Source organism: Sciurus vulgaris, assembly GCF_902686455.1.
Source record: "Sciurus vulgaris genome assembly, chromosome: 6".
In the NCBI taxonomy this organism is placed as follows: Eukaryota; Metazoa; Chordata; class Mammalia; order Rodentia; family Sciuridae; genus Sciurus; species Sciurus vulgaris.
In genome coordinates this window covers 106259809-106278004 of record NC_136466.1, presented here as the reverse complement: position 1 = coordinate 106278004, position 18196 = coordinate 106259809, and the positions used below count along the sequence as shown (strand labels likewise).

General features: G+C 38.1%; 1 protein-coding gene across 2 annotated transcripts in view; it reads right to left on the bottom strand.

The window, feature by feature from the left end:
• The window catches only part of HOMER1 (homer scaffold protein 1), a 154762-nt gene extending 143529 nt beyond the window's left edge, over positions 1–11233 (bottom strand). Inside the window, exon 1 of one of the 2 annotated variants that reach the window (XM_079143585.1) lies at positions 9501–11233. In XM_079143585.1, coding sequence (XP_078999711.1) covers positions 9501–9505 — 5 coding nt within the window. In that variant the 5' untranslated portion in view covers positions 9506–11233. The remainder of the gene's footprint in view (positions 1–9500) is intronic. The other variant, XM_079143586.1, reaches the window with a different exon arrangement.
• Positions 11234–18196: the final 6963 nt, after the last annotated feature.

Genomic DNA, 18196 nt, shown 5'->3' with positions numbered 1-18196 from the left:
CATGGAATCAAAAACTCTAGGGGTGGGGGCTGGGGAGATAGCTCAGTAGGTAGAGTGCTTGCCTTGTAAACACAAGGCCCTGGGTTTGATCCCCAGCACCCCCCAAAAAAAAAAAAAAAAAAACCTCTAGGGGTAAAGAAAGCCTAGCAATCTGTTTTATTTTTAACAATTCCTCTAGGTGATTGTAATGGACATCCAAAATTGAGACCCACTCATCAGCTGTTAATTTCTGCCACAATCATACTATGTTCTGGTCTTCCTATTTCCACAAAGTTAAAACACTTCCAAACTTACTGTATCTGACCCAGAGTGGCGCATAGTTCACAGAAGCTTTCAAAATGTTTGCTGGAATAAGGATGGGGCTTCAGATGTGTTTCTTTGACCAGAGAGTTTTTAAAAATAATGCTTTCAGGCCAGACATGTTCTCTTCACTTTGCTACAGTCCCTACTAATCTCTACTGTTTTCTGCCTTACAATTTCAGACATGTTTTTCTCCCCAGCTAATGACAACATTAGGTTGGGATCTCAGGGGAAAATAATTTCAAAAGAATAACAACTTTAAATCTGGGTACAATATGGTCTAATCTTCTTTTACAAATGAGAAAATGAAGTTAACTTCTAGTGACCTCATTATGATTCAGAAATTGTACAATATGCTACATCTGTCCCTTCCACTTATGGATCTCTACTTTTAAGCCTTAGGAAAAATGTTTCAGGATAACATGAACCTTTCTTTTTCTGATCTGAGACTTTCAGAGAACTAGATCTTAACTACTCAAATATTTCAGAGATTCATGTGCCCCATAACTACAAGGGCAGTTAATAAGAATCTGGCTGATAAAATTTACAATTTCAGATCAACTGTGCAAACTCTGTAATACAATAATGTAAAACCATTTTTAAGTACTTCAATGTATTCAAAATACATTGAGCAGAGGTTTAATTTTGCTAAAATTAAAATGGAGATTTTTTTCACCATCTAGAATGAAAAGAGACACACATTTAAAGAAGTCATCAAGATGTTAAGCTTGTACTAAATGTGAATGTTTCTTTAAAGAACTGTGAAGAATTAGAAACCCCTCTACAAACGAATCTCTTTGTGTAAGTATCCATTTAAGATCCCCTAAACTAATATTAACAGCCCTAAGGAGCCATAAGATTTAGTATATGCTCTGCCATTTCACAACTGCATAACCTCCCACAAGACATTTTCCCTTCGAGTCTGGTCTCTTTCTCCATTAACATGTGCAGATTATCATTAATATTCTGATAAGTGAAAATAGATACACTCCTCATACTCAAGAAACAATTTTTGCTGAGTAGTAACTATTTAGCCAATCTTGAAGACAAATGAAATAAAATTTGAGATAAAGAAGCTAAAGCTGATACAAACACCTATGTATCCATATGTAGGAATAGATGATCCTGATAAATTTTTACTGTAAATATTAACATTTTAAAACACTTTAATCTTAAATCCCAAGGTAAGTTCTAAAACTTAAATGTACTCATTTTACAGAGACTCAAGCTGAAGAACTTAATATAGTTTCACAATCTTTCCTCCCAGATATAAACATGGCAGCACTTAAGTGAATATCATTTAAATCTTTTTATAAATACACAGCATATTTTATAGAGTTGAGGTCATAAAGAATATATAATTTGGGCTGGAATTGTAGCTTAGTGGTACAGCGCATGCCTAGCACGTGAGGCACTGGGTTCGATCCTCAGCACCACATAAAAATAAAGGTATTGTGTCCATCTACAACTAAAAAAATAAAAAATATATAATTTTACCTCCTAGTTTCTAAATGACCATTGTACCATCTTTGAAAACATTCTTTAGACTAGCTTCCTACCATTTGCATAGCTATAATAAACTTGTACGTGATACTGATCTTAGAATACACTAATATGCTGCAAAATAAAATTAAACAGAATATTATCATTAATGTATTATTTCCCCCACCCTGATGTCAGAATAGTAACATACATTTAACATTAATAAAATACTAAAAGAAAGCAACAATGAAAATAGAGAACTAAAATTCTAAAGATTATCAGTTGAGTAGAAAAAAGAGCAGCTAGCAAGATCAAGAATTTTTTTTTTTTTAAATGAACAGAATCTCAAGAAAGATGAATTTAAGAGTGACTTGGGACTTTTTCATTCAACTTAAGTTATACAGATCCCTGGCCATACTGAGTAAACAAGAGTAGGTGGAATCCTCATTCTGTAAACATCTTAAGAACTGGCAGGGTGATTAGGCAAAGCATGTGAATTTTAATGCTAAAAGCTAAGAGACAGATTCACTAACAACAGAGTAAGACAGAAACAACACAAAAAGGAAGCAAGAAAAAGGTAGAGACAGGCTAAGCACATTTAAATATTATAAAAGGTTCAAAACAACTATCCCATGTAAGTTTGAGGATGTACAGATTTACCTTCCATGAAGGAACACGGATAGAAATTTCTGAGTATTTTGAGATCTTTGACAGTCAATTCCATTTAAGATAATTATGATAATTTCCTAGAGATCCTTATTAAGAGCTTAATGGGAGAAAATTCTGAATCACAAAAAAGTGCCTTATAACCTGACTTCTTAAAAACACTTAAATGAAACAAAAGGCTGCTAATACCTACTTAAGTAAGACTGAGGCATACTGAAAGGTACACGAGAAATGATGCAACAATTTACCTAGAAAAATAATTGGTACATTCAACTTTATGACCAATTACCAGAAATCAGCATTTTCTGTATACTAAAAATGGGCCCTAAATCCTCCAAATCTTTTCAGTTAATTGTTGTTTCCTAACAGACTACAGTCTGTTAGTAAATAATGTCTAATGCCAGTAGAAATGCTTACCAGAGCTATGACTCCCAACCACCCCGACTCCTGGGTCTGGAACCCAGGCCCTCCTAGCACCTTTCTATTAAGACTCTGTAACTAAAGACAAATGATGATCAGAGGAAAACCCTTCTACTAGGAATCCAGAAGGTGAAAGATACTCTTCTAAAGCTCTCTGGACTCTACGGCACGTGAACACAAGGATCCATATATGCCAACAGACATAACATGATAAACATGACTTTAAATTACTTTATAAACTAAAACTGTTTTGATATCTGTGGTCCTCAGCAGTTTTTTGTATTGAATGTCCTTGTAACTCTTGTTAGGTAATTTCACAAAAGCACTCAATTCTAAACTGTTCTTCCTTGAGGACGTGGTGCCAACTCTTTTCAAAGATAACGTGGAAGCTCTTCATGTTTTACAGAATATTAAAATAAGGTATTCATAAAACAGATTTTTTTAAAGCTGATATTAGGTATTAAGAGATTAAGGTGATCTTTCAAAAACTGGAAAACTAAAGGTAAACTGTACTATAAAGATAAAATATTGATTGCTAATTTTCTGGATTTTATTAACAATTTTTAAATTTTCTTACACAAGAAAACAATGACTTTTTGCCTTCCTTTAGTGGTCTACCTTAAAAGAAAAGACAGGTAAGTGTAAATGAAATTTGTTTCTAAACTAGGTAAAAATTTAGTTCTATATATTTTAAATTATTTTAGCTACATAAGAGTCATATTGGCTTCATCAACCATTATTGAGGAAAAAACAAAAACTCATGAGGAATTACTTTTATTTTTCCCCATTACAAGGAAACTAAAAAGACTCACTAAAAAGATCCCCTATAAAATTAATTCTAAATTATACTTACCAAAGAAGTGAAGAGATCTTTGGAAACTTTAAAAACAAGATGGAAAACAAAAATTCAAGTAGAGGAAAAAGGCAAATCATAAAAATGATATATGTATGTCCTTTAGTTTAGCCTCCCCCCATACACAAAATTGCTTTAAAAACAAGCAGCTTTGATTCTTATCAGTTTCAACTTTTTTTTCTTTCTCATACATTTTATTTAGGAACAAAGCAATGACTAACATGTTAGACCTACATCAGATAAGAAAGAGACTATTAAGGAGGTATAAAATGCTAAAATTAAGAACACAGTTGGGAACGGTGGTACATGATATAAATCTTAGCTGCACTGGGAGGTTGAGGCAGGAGGATCACAAGTTCAAGGCTCCAGCTCCAGCAATTTAATAAGACCCTGTCTCAAAATAAAAAAATAAAAGGGGCTAGGGAAGTAGCTCAGTGGTAAGGGCCCACATGTTCAATCCCTGGTAAAAAATAAAGAACAAGTTCATGGATAAATCTGTCTTTTAACAAGAGAGATCATGGATGTCCTAACTTTATAGTATTTGGAAAGGTATGCGATAAATTTAAGAGTTTTTTGCCTCAAATTAAGATTCTAAATATACAATTTAATTCACACATTGAAGACCACTGAATGATTAGCTTTTGAAAAGTTTTATCTACTCCTGTAATACCATTCAATAAGATTTGAAAATTTTAGCTCAATTCTTGGTGAGATATCTATATAAATGGCCAAGTGTGGTGGTAAACGCCATTAATCCCAGTGACCCATGAGGCCAAGGCAGGACTGTAAGTTCAAGGACAGTCTCAGCAACATCATGAGACCCTCTCTCAAAATTAAAAAATAAATAAAAAGGACTAAGCATTCAGCTCAGTGTTTAAAACTCCTCTGAGTTCAATCCTCGATATGAAAAATAAAATAAAATCTATTTAAATGTTCCTTATTGTACATTCATTCTTTTGAAATGAAGATATTTAATGAACTTGAAACCTTACGATGCCTCAAAATTATGTCTTCATGATCTCTAGGAAAATCTTGCTCATTTCACAAAGAACCTCATAAACTTACAAAGGTCTCTACTGCATTAGCCATAGGTCTCAAAGTGTTACAAAAAAGCAACACAAACAAAATACTGCATATTTCATTCAACTAGATAGTTCCTAACTAGTAAAGACATACTAAAGCTATTTAATATGGTCATTTGAAAATTATACTGGAAAAAATTATCAGAAAATATTAAATATGTGGACTCATTTCCTTACTCTTCTGACCTGTTAGCTGGATTAATCTTAAGTAATAAATCAATTCAATAACTAAAAATAAATACTTTAAGTCCTTTGACTAAACATCAAAAGACTGGGGAAGGGAAAAAAAAAATGAATCACGTGCCAGTAGGGAGAATGAACATTTTGAGATGTTACCATCTTTCTTATTTGAGTCATTCAATCACTTCAAACCACAAACTATGTATAAAGGCAATTTCTTTCATCAATCCCTTAATTCTCAAATTCACTATTTCATGACCACCTGAAAGTGCCTCTGAAAGGACGATACCATGCTGTTTCCAACATTTTTACCGCTATACTTGAAATGCCTGAATTCTAAAGAAGACCCATTCAGCCAACTACACATCTCTCAATCACCATCTCTTCCCTCTCCATTTTGGAACTTTCCAGAGTTAGCCTAAACATTTCTTCTACCTAGTCAAGAGTTCACTGTTCTGGCTTCGTGTTTTACAGGACAACATACAATATCAAATTTTAAATGATCTTTAAAACTTTACTCACACTACTTCACTGATCCTTCATGTTATCACTTTGCTTAAAACCCAGTATTGGTTCCCACCACTAAGTGCAATGTTTTTCAGTATGCCAGTTGTTAAATCAATTTCGTGGGTTCCTGCCATTTCTTCTTAAAAATGAAATTGAATGAAATAGAACAGAAACTACCAGAGTGAATCACACAAAGTAAGAATGTTATTTTTTTGCCATTTTATCAATTTTGTATGAGTATACTAGGTCACAATGTAAAAAAATGCATGTTAACCAATGGGTCATACCTTAAAGAAGCTTGAAATACACCAGCCTACAGTACAATCCAGTTTTTCATTTGGTCTACAAGACTAATTTGGCCCTGCATAAGGCTCTAAATCTCTTACTACCAGCAAGGGAAGTCAAGCAAGTGAAGCTAGGTCCATGCCAAGCTTTATTATAATTCCTCTTCTTAGTGGTATCACACTGTTCTGCCTTAAATGCCCTTTCGTTTGTCTACAAGGCCCACGTGTTACTCAGCTTTCAGTATTTAATATCACCTACTTCGGAAAAACCTTTTTATCCTTTGCAGCAATAACTCCCATACACATTTTGTGCCTCTATAAGGCCTAACATTACAGTTTCCTCAACATTCCACTGTACTTTAAACATAACTGTCTCCCCAGTTTCTGAAGTACAAACTCCTTAAGGGAAGGAGCACATATTACGAGTCTCTGCTGGGCAGTACTGAGCTCAGCACAGTACTTGTATGCTCACATAGTAGTTGTTTACAGTTGGTAAAATGAACAAATAAATACCTAAGGACTTGTATATAACTTTTCTGGTTTTAGGATTAATAGGATGGTTGCCTTTACAACGAAACCTATTCATCCTGCAAAGGTAGATCAAGATATCTGCATTTTTCCTACAACCCCCAGAGATCAGAATGTCTGATCTGGCAGGCAAGCCAAGCAAATGGTGTCAGTTTCCTGTCTTTCAACAAAGAGACTCAGTTCAGGTTGCAAAGTAGCAGCACCACTTCCATACTTCAGGAAGTTATGTGGGGATGGGGGGAAAGGAGAGGCTCACGGTTGGGATAGGCAGGTGAGATTAAAAAAATAAATAAATAAAATTAAACTCCATTATCAGGGAGAACCCCATTTAATACAACTAGCTCTTTATGGTGGGGGATGGGGGAATAAAACTAGGTTATTTGATTTCTATTGCCTACACCAATAGTTCTGAAATAGGTATTGACTCACCACTTTTATTATGAGATACTACTTGGGGTGGTGGAGAGGGAGTGTCAAATCTAACAAGGGCTCCTCACTTCCAAGCTTTTCACAAACCTCATCTTTCATATGTAAATGTCTATTTGGGGCGAGTCTGATGCATGTATTTTACAAGCCCATATTTTACTGCCTTCACTGCAATTAAAAAGTTTATACAACATCCAAGATACTTTGACAGACTCTGCCAACTGTCAGTTTGAGCTGTTCTTTAACTTTTCCACATAGTTCATAAACTATTACAGGAGTCAATGTTTTTCTGCCTAAGTTAATCACTCATTAAAAATAATTCCTTTGCTTAGACTTTGCCCCTAGACTTGCAATTATATACATAATTAAGGCAAAGAAATCCTATTTTAACCTAACATTAATCACAAATGTATTTGTAATATATCAAATTCTTCATTCACAATATTAATTTTAGGGGGCTGGGGTTGTGGCTCAGTGGTAGAGCATTTGCCTAGCATGTATGAGGCACTGGGTTCCGATTCTCAGCACCATATATAAACAAATAAAGGTTCATCAACAACTAAAAACAATTTTTTTAAAAAATTAGGTAACTGAGTAAGGTAATTTAGACTGCCTGGGTAAAACTTTAAAGGCTATTTAAAGTTGTTTCCTTTTGTTTTAAATAGGTCCAAATGACTGTTCATTACACAAACATTTGTTAGGTGTATAAATCTACAAAGTGTAGAAACTTCTGCAAATGCCTTTGCTGTATGCTGTCCTCTTCTATTTGCACCTACTTTTCATCTTTCAACAACTCAAATAAAAGAAGTTGCTCTTAAATGAGAAAAGGTCAAATTTCCAAATATAGAGAATGGAATAATAATCCTACAAATGCTCACTCCTTTTTCTCTTAAGGCCACCTTTAAAATTTTATTTTAAAAAGGGCAAACTTGTTTATTAAAAAAGTATTTATGCTAGTGTCTAAATGTGTGTTATGAATGTGGGTTTACTTTTATATTTTAAAAACCTAGTCCCCTTAGTATTAAGTTCATTCCTTGCTTTCCTTAGTAAAACAATAAGCAATCTTGTCATTTAAAGGTGGTGGAAAACTGCTTTTTCTTCCATGGTACTACCATTCTACAGTCTGGAGGCAGCCTTCTACATGGAAAACTGCTGCTTGATTGTGTGTGTGTGTGTGTGGGTGTGTGTGTGTGCACAAACGTGCTCACACTCCACCACGTTTTTAACAGAGGATCTGCAGAAGCTCAAGGGAAGCCATATTTCAAAGGCTTTGAATATTAGTATTTTTCAGCATTTTCTCTCATTTAAAATTGGTGTGACTCATCCAAAACACTTTTCAAATGCTATTATTCCCCAATTTAAGTGCTTAAGCAGATTAGAGAAAAAAAATTTCTGCATCTGAAAGGCACACTTCAAGAAACCAACTAGTGATCATTAAAATGGGAGGAGGAATAAAATAATTCATTTTTACAGGTTGGAAAAGAAATCTTTAAAAGTCACCTATCTCCTCCACTTTACAGATAAGAAAACAGTCCATACTGTTGAGGTAATTTGCCTCAGGTCAATAAGCCACTAACAGCAGCCCTAAAAATAGAATAAGGCATTTGAATTACTCTTAGTAGGACCCCGAATTATGCAAGACATTATATTCTTATAATTTATCATTTAAGTCTTAAAAATAATTATCACCTCATTAATTCCTGAGGAAGAACTTCTACAACATATATTCCAAATTTTTAAAGTTGTTTGGGTTTAATAAACTTCAGATTCTAACTCCCATAAAAAGGTACTACTGAAATACTCTAAATTAGTGTGTGTGCACACCCCTATATCCTCAAACGAATCTGAGTATTTCAAACCTTGTCCCTCAACTACACTTTAGATGTGTTTGTTCAACCACAAAAATGAAAATTCTGGAAGTTCCTCTTTAAAGAAAGCACTGGCAATCTTAAAGAAAAGAGTGGGTCATTACTTCAATGATATATTATGGGTTTCCAGCTTAAATTGGGTAGTCACCAGCATTTTATCAAGATAGAGTGAGGAGCTAAAAGTTGGAAAAGTGTACTCTTTACTGGCTTTAGTTATGAAAGGCAGTGCAGAGATGATACTGGTAACACAAACTAAAGATCTCAACTTAAAAGCGAAAAAGAGCTTTTAACCAAAAGCTTTTCCTGTTCCAGCTCTGATCTACCCAGTGCCCTGGCACTGTGGAGACCGCATCAGTGAGACTTTGAGATTTTCGTTTTAATGCCACAATAAATCAACTATACATTTTAGCTTTGGAGATTCAAGGGCAAAACAGAGGGCACTGTGAGGGCAACAATTTACAGTGGATCACTTTCAAGGACTGTAGTCTCACCACTGGTTACAATCGTTCCTTTGTGTAACTGATTATTTCCAAAGTACTGAAGGGAACGCAGTACATCTCCTTGAAATATACCGTCAACAAAACCGAAGATGACGTTGATTTTGGTAACAAATTGATCAATAAAGTGGTTATTTGACAGAATATTCTTCGTAAATATTACTGATAAAATTATAATTAAGTTACAAACAATATACATGTTCCTTAATTGTGACCTCTGTTGTCACGCTATAAAAATACAAAAAATAACTTGTTAAAAGGTTAGCACATCTCTATTTTAAAGTAGGACCAGCTTAGCCAAAGGGCAGATTTGCTTGAAAAACAACAAACAAAACAGTCACCACCACCGGTCAATAACACACATACATAAACAGATTGCAAGCTGTGATAAGCACAAAAATCCTTACCCCATTTTGCCCAATGAAAACTTGTTCTGAAGTTTCTGCTCTTATGCTACGGAATAACTTCCAAAGGAATTTCTCCGTCTGCTATTTCGCAGTTGCTTTCCACCCCCCGAGATCCTTTTCCGGAGGTATTTCAATGATGCCGATAATTCAATTAGTTCTCTTAGGTAAAATGATTTCTCTCGTCTATACCAAAACGTTCAAACAGAAGAGGCATTTGCTCATTAAGAGTTAAAATGCTGCGTGGAGGAGATAGCGGTCAACTCTATTCCACAAAATGAGTGTACATGTAGGAAAACGCAGAAACCAGCTTCACCGAGTCCTATAAAAAATGAGTTCGCTGGTCATTTCGCTCATGTCCTCCACGACACTCAGGGAGAGCCTGGTAACTCGGCCTTTTCGGTGCTAAGGCTGTGGGTTCAAATTTCTCCACCACACCAGGTCCCTGGGGGTGAACTGTGCAACCCAACGCGACGTGCACTTTAATAAAAATCCTAAAAGCAGTAATACCACTGCTTCCCTGGGCTTACATTAGAAAAAACTACATAGAAAAATCTCCTCGAAGTGCAAACCCGGCAGCTCGCGACGTGCACGGCACTCCACATTGGAATCTGTCTTTTTAATTTTCTCCTCCTAAGACTCGGAGCAGAAAGGAGGTGGGGAGGAGGAAGAGAAGGCTGGGCAGGATCGATTCATTCTCCCGAAGAGAATAAACGGAGCCATTTCCAGGCAGGCAGCAGGCTGGGGGCGCAGCACACGCCGGGGAGCAGCAGGAGGGGGCCCGATCCCACCTCCCTCAGCCCCTTCCCGCCCCCCGTCGCCGAGCACAATGGAGCCCGGTTCGCGCCCGGCTCTTCATTCGAGGCTGCCCCCTCTTCGCGCTTCTCTTCTGAGCACAGCGGGTCTGAAGCTCCCGTCGGTGGGGAATGAATGAATCAGAGCTAAGCTCCACGCTTTCCCCCTGCACCCTGCCCCCAGCTCCGGGGCGGCCGGGAGGCGGCGGTGGAGAGGGCTGAAGAGTCGACGGGCACCCGCCCGAGCTGAGGAGGGAGGCTAACGCCGCGTTGAGGGCAAGGGAGCGGGGCTCGAAGCTGTAGGAGAGCTGCCGCTCCAGCGCCCCCACCTCTGCTCGTCTCTCACGCTCCGCGCCGCCGCCACGCGCCGCCTCACATTCCCCGGGCCCCGCCGCTGCCTCCTCACACTTCCATCACCGCCCACCTCCACCGGGCTCCAGCTCCCGCTGGGCAGAGCGGTGCCAGCCTCGGCGGCCCGAAGCCACCGCTGCCTCCGCCTCCACCGGCCCGCGTGCAGAGCGTAGGGCGCCGCTTCCCCGATCAGCGCCGCCGGCGTGAGGCGAGCGCGGCAGCACAGCGGGATGCGGGGGGGCGGAGGACGGAGAGGGGGCGGGGAGAACGAGGGGGGAGCTCGGTCCCTCCTCCTGCTCGTGGGAGGGGGCGGGAGCGGCCGCCGCCGCGGAGCCGCGGCGGAGGACTGGGCGCGGACCCGTCCCGAGGGCCGCCGGGCCCTCAGGGAAGCGGGAGCTAGCAGAGCCGCGAGGCGGCGTGGAAGGCTGATGGTCAGGGACCCAGCTGGCCCTCGTGGGGAGCTTGGCCGGCTGGCAGGTCCGTCAGTCCGTCCTTCCTTCCTTTCCCCCCTCCCCTAGTGGCCGGCGGCGGGCGGGCCCTGCGCTCTGCTCCTCCGCTGTTTCCTGGCCCGGCTCCCTGCCGCCACAACCTCCTCCGCGCCCCACACCAGGTGCTCGCGCTGTGTCTCCATCCTCCCCGCAGGAGGACCTTTAAATAGCAACGTCAGCGCGCTCTTCTGCGCACACACGTCACCCGCCGCTCACGTCACCGGGGTGCGGGGGATGATGTCACGCGGCCGGAAGTACTGCTAAATTAGGGAAGGAGCAGGAGGAGGAGGACTCGGCGAGCTCCTCTGTGCCCACCTGCTCTCACTTCTCCTTAAAGGCCAAAGCACAGGAGACAGCCCGAGAAGAGCTCGAAGAAGGAAGCGGCAGGAGGAGATTTCCTTGCAACAAATGTGCCAAACGCGAGTGAATCATTCATAACAACAGTGCAGAAGTGTCAACCGGGTAATATCCTATCTCCCACTCCTACCTCTTGCTGCAGCATTCCCGGGCTTCTCTTGTCCCAACCAGCAGGGGAAGGTAGGAGGAAAAGCCTGATCGCTAGTGATACATACACTGTCAATGAGGAGGAAAATCACCTTAATTTTCCAAAGGGGTTTTAAGTATCTGGCCATAGTCAACTTTTAAGCCCCACTACCACCTAAGTTATGGACAGAGTGGAACCACGAACAGACATTATAATGTTATAAAGGATAATAATTAGTGAAGAGGAAGACCATCAGATTTGGTATGGAATAATCAAATTCATTCAAATGAAATTTAGTTCACTCAGATAATTATCGTTATATACACTGCAAATAAATGCCAGTGAAACCTCTTAAGTTGCCCTTTATTAAGAATATGAATTCCACAACAAATCCTTTTTTATTAACACACATTTAGATTTGTTTTTGTCTTTCTTAATTTTAACCGTAAAATAATTTACTGCCATATCTCAAGTATGTTCTTATTTTCCTGTATGGCAAGAATGAATAGCTATTTGTAGATTTACAGCTACATGTGTATCTGTGTTTATAAAAATCACGAGTGCCTTTCAAATTGTAAATTGCTATAAGTTTTTAAATAACCTCAATGTTTCAAGACAGCTTATTAGATTCAAATAATGACCATTGATTTTATTTGATTAAACTTGATAATCATGACTCAAATAGAATTACTACATACTACCAAACTCCATTACTGTTTCAGAGTTAGTCTATAAATTTAGTGGCCATATTTTGCAAACCCAAATCCGGACACACCAATTAACGTAAGCAAAATATTCAAAATCTAAAGAGACCTGGAAAATCCAGGACATAGGATTACCAAACTATGTGTTAGAAGAGTTATAAATTAATATCAAGGCAATATAAAAAAAAACCAAAACTCAATAGAATATATGCTGTGTGGTTTCTTAAAAAAAATTTTTTGTTGTTGTTGTTGTTTTAGTGTTAAGTAGCTCACGTGATTCCTAGTTAAGGAACTTTGATTTTCAGCTTTCTGCATTTACATTTCCTTGCTCAAGTTAGAAGCCCAAGATTAAAGGACACCAACAAAAAGTTAGGGCCAATTTGCCACTGATTCAGGCTTTCTGGTTATTGTCTTCACATAAAATCATGATCTTCCTTAAAGTTGAAAATAGTAAAGGTAGTGAGGCTTTTTTTTTTTTAAAGAGGGTTATAATGAAAAGTTAATGAAAAGCAAATCCCTGCTTGCCAATTTGTCTGTTATCATACTAATTGAAATTTATACTAACATATTTCAGACAAATGGAGCATCTTATGTATAAAATAACAGAACTGCCATTCTTCAAATGATGTCATTCCTTGGACCTCTGCAAATTAAAATGCAACTTGCATTATTACTCTACAAAAATTTCTCTATGAACTATTTCCTTTCTGAACTGAACAATTTTCAGCTCCTTCCCTCCATATTAATTAAAGCTTTCACTTTACCATTTTCAAACACTTCATTCTACCTTTCGTCACAACTTCCTCTCACACCTTTTCCCCCTGATCTTTACCCAGCTGTCAAAAGTTTGTCAGCTGTCTTCAAGCTTTTGGAATGTTGACCCTTCATTAGTTTCTGTTTTTCACAACCATATGATTACTTCTCAGCTGGTCTTTTGTCAACAGAGTTGAGAGCATCTTTTCCTACATAAATCTAAGGGTATACTAAAGTATAATTACCCAAAGTTTGTGTGATTACTTCAGCCTCTTGATATAGAAAATTCTACCTTTAATTGGTCAGTTTTTCTTTCTAGTTTGTGTGGGAGTAGTAAGTATGTCAGGAAGCACATAAATGTCCATATACCCTAAGTAATAAGTAAAACTTAGAAACATTTTATATAAGATAGGTATATCTTCTCAGAACATAAATACCTTTTCTTCCCCCTTGAAACAATTCCAATACAGTTTTGAGAGGATTCAGAGAACCTTTTTATGGTTTTCTGTCTATAACCAAGTACCTTTTCTTCCAGAATGAGCTGATGTAACCCAAATTCTAGTCATGAATTCTCAATACTAATTTCTTTGGTATTTTTTGTTTGTTTGTTTTGGATTTTTTTTTTTTAATAGTGCGCTTCCTAGAAAGTAATGTATTTTCTTTTACCGGAAGAGGAAGAAAATACTTTGGTAGCATTTCAGATTTTTTAACAGTTCCTGTTTCCCACTACACTCTGAAAATTTGTGGGGCGGTTTATGAATACCCTCTGATTTTAGAATCTGTGGGCGAAGGCATCTGTTTTAGTTACCGAGTTTACTTCCATGCCCTTAATAGGAGATGGCAATCTCCAATGGGGTGTTCATAGATTTGGTCATGAGATAGGTCTTTTTCAATGAAAAGGCATTCATGAAATAGAAAAAAAAATTGCAGGAAAGAGAGTTAAAGCCAGATTTTATTTTTAATTGCCTAATATTAGATAATAGCACTCTCATTCAAGCTCCCTCTTTTTAATTACCAAATAGACTGTTGCTTCAAATAAAATCATAGAAATAGTAGGTAAAAAGATATCTCTTCATACAATAGAAGTCTCAAGATTCCTAGTCTATGACACATAATTATGAAGAAAATAACCAGTAAAGATTGAAAGTATTGATAACAGAATGAAAGCGTTATAGGGGAACAATTTATCCATTGGACTCTCCAAAATCATTCTACATTTGGCAGACCTAGGGTACCATTAAATTGTATTTGTTCTATGTAAAACCATTTTTTATTATTATCAATCATGTTCTCAATAGAAACAGGGTAACAGTCTCAAGAGACTCAGTGCCATTTAAAAAAAGAAATATTCTTAAGGGTGGGAATACAAGTGGTTGGCATCTTCAAGTCAGTGTTTGAAGACAATTTTTCCTCTTCCAAGAGTTTCTGCACTTTTATCAGAGTGGCTTGGTGGTAGTAGAGGAAGGGAAATTGGAGAATTATAGAAAACTATGATATAGAATGTGGAAGATGAATTCACCTCTTTTACTCTTATGTTAACTATAAGTTCATCACTCATTTTTCAAATATGCTCAAAGAAATACAAATATAATCCTAGACTTGTGAAACAAAATGCCAAAAAGTTTTTAGTTAGGCACTGTCAGGTAGGGCCTAAGTAGAAGAAAATTAGAGGAAATTGTGCAACTCCATATGTATTTTTTTTAATATTCAGAGGATAGAATGTCTTTGAAAAATTATCTAGCTTAACCAGAGGTCGTTTGGTTGGTTGGTTGATTGTTTTAAGCTGCAGTTATAGAGAACAGGCTGGAAAAATATGCAGATCTGCAGAGAACCACCATAAAGAATGTGGAGTATAACTTGTGCTATACCTGTGCAGTTACTCAGAATGGAATGCTGTGGAAGCTGATTGCCATGGTAACCAATAATCTTTTTCCTGAATGGGAGAACAGAACAACCATGAGGAAAATATTTTAAATGAGCTACCTCATTTTGTGATTCTTTTGGTGCCAGCTAGGAGAAAAACAACACCCGAGGTATTCAGGACAGCCATGCTTTTGAAAGGAAATTGCCTTCTTTTCTAAAAGATGAAGCTGAGGCAGAAACTATTTCAGAGAGATGGAGCTTTACAGTGATAACTGCAAACTCTGAAGCAGAACATAATTAGTAAAGACTGACATCGTTAAATCCTTAGAACCTATGTTAAGAGAGTCTCCCAAGCATGAGAGGTCAGAGTCTCAAGATTTGAGGGTTTCAGTCAGAATACTTCGTGAGTTCTTTGTGAAACTTTTCTTTCTTTTAATGTGATTGTAAATAGTAAATTCTCAATATTAAAATGAAAATGGTAAATATATCTAAATTAGGATTCTCTAGAAAAGCAAAACCCATAGGATATATAGAGAGAAAGACAGGAATGTATATGTATATATGAGGTATCTGGATTGATATAAAAGAGATTTAATGTAGAATTTGGCTCACATGATTTTGGAGACCAAGAAGTCTCACATCTGCAATCTGGAGATCCAGGGACACTGGGGCTATAGTTCATTTTCAGAACAAAAGTTCTGAGAACTAGGGGAGCCATTGGTGTCACTATTAGTTCCAGTCCAAAGACCTGAGAACCTAGCGTTCTGATGTCCAGTGGCAGGAGAGGATACTTGTCCCAGCTCCAGAAAAGAGAATTCTCCTCTCCCCTACTTTTTCTCCTTTTGTCCTACACAGATTAAATGCCCAGCATTGGTGAGGGTCAGTTCCTTATTCAGTCCACCGATTCAAATGCTAGCGTCTTTTAGAAATACCCTCACAGAATTGGAAATCCATATGCAACAGAATGAATCTAAACCCATATCTCTCACCATGCACGAAACTAAACTCAAAATGGATTAAGGACCTCGGAATCAGACCAGAGACCCTGCAAATTATAGAAGAAAAAGTAGGTCCAGATCTTCAACATGTCGGCTTAGGACCAGAGTTCCTCAACAGGACTCCCATAGCACAACAAATAAAAGCAAGAATCAATAACTGGGATAGATTCAAACTAAAAAGCTTCCTCTCAGCAAAGCAAACTATCGGCAATGCGAAGAAAGAGCCTACAGAGTGGGAGAAAATCTTTGCCAATCATACTTCAGATAGAGCACTAATCTCCAGAATCTATAAAGAACTCAAAAAACTCTACACCAAGAATACAAATAATCCAATCGACAAACGGGCTAAGGAAATGAATAGACACTTCACAGAAGATCTACAAGCAATCAATAAACATATAGAAAAATGTTCAACATCTCTAGTAATAAGAGAAATGCAAATCAAAACTACCCTGCGATTCCATCTCACCCCAATTAGAATGGCGATTATCAAGAATACAAGCAACAACAGGTGTTGGCGAGGATGTGGGGAGAAAGGTACACTCATACATTGCTGGTGGGGCTGCAAATTAGTGCAGCCACTCTGGAAAGCAGTGTGGAGATTCCTTAGAAAACTTGGAATGGAATCACCATTTGACCCAGCTATCCCACTCCTTGGCCTATACCCAAAGGACTTAAAATCAGCATACTACAGAGATACAGCCACATCAATGTTCATAGCTGCTCAATTCACAATAGCCAGATTGTGGAACCAACCTAGATGTCCTTCAATTAATGAATGGATCTGTGGTATATATATACAATGGAATAATACTCAGCCATAAAGAATGATAAAATTATGGCATTTGCAGGCAAATGGATGAAATTGGAGAATATCATGCTAAGTGAGATAAGCCAATCTCAAAAAACCAAAGGTCGAATGATATCGCTAATAAGTGGATGAGGACACATAATGGGGGGAGGGAGGGGTTAGGGTTAGAGTTAGGGTTAGGGAGGGGGGCAAGAATGGAGGAAGGAAGGTCTGTATAGAGGGAAAAGAGGGGTGGGAGGGGTGGGGGAAGGGAAAAAATAACAATGAATCAACAATACCCTATGTAAATGTATGATTACACAAATGGTATGCCTTTATGCCATGTACATTTGTTTACAATAAAAAAAATAAAGACTATACAGTAAAAAGTATATAAAACTGAAAAAAAAAAAAAAAGAAAGAAATGCCTTCACAGACATACCCGGAAATAATGCTTTATCAGCTATCAGGGTATCCCGTAACCCAATCAAGTTGACACTTAAAATTAACCACCAAAAATTCATTATGTTAATCATGAATTATATTTTTCATATTTTATAATATAAATGATAGAAGTGTAATTTGCCTATATCAAGTGAGTCATTACTACTTTCTCTTAGAATACCGTCCAAACTCCATTGCCCTAAGAGGAACAACTGCATAATGTGGCCTGTTTTCCTCTCTTGGTTCCATTTTCTTGTGTTTGGATTGCTGGGTTCTCAACTACAAGTAACAGAAACCCCAACTAATGGTGACTTCAACTAGAAGGTGTTTTATTTGCTTTACAAGAAGCCTGAAGCTTTAGGTGTTATGATTTAGATATGGTGTTCCCCAAAATCTCATGTGAGACAATTCAAAAAGGTTCAAAGGAGAAATGATTGGGTTGTAAGTCTTAACCTAATCAGTGAATTGATCCCTAATGGGGTAACTGAGGTAAATAGAGGCAGGTGGGGTGTGGCTGGAGGAAGTGGTTCATTGTGGTCATGGCTATGGCATATATATTTTGTATCTGGAAAGTAGAGTCTCTCCCTGCTTCCTAATCACCATGTAAGCCACTTTCCTCTGCCACACTCTTCTGTCATGATGTTCTGCCTCACCTTGGGTCCTGAGGAATGGAGCCAGCCTTCTACCGACTAAGACCTCTGAAAATACTTTTTCTCCTCTACAGTTGTGCTGATTGAGTCTTTTAGTCACAGTTGCGAAAAAACTGACTAAAACACTAAGTAGTCCTACATTTGGTTTGAAAGGTTCAAGGTATCAGTGGGGTCCTTTTTGTCCTTTCCCTTTGCCATCTTCAGTGTGTTGTTTTTTAAACCTGCCTTATTGTCTTGTGATTGTTAGACTTAACTGTGTTCTCAAGCATCACATTCAGACAGCGAGTTTCCAAAGCAAGAAGGGAAGGAACGAGGATGAGGAGCCCCCTTTCCCTTTTTTTATTTTTTTGCAGTACTTGGGATTGAACCTAGAGGCACTC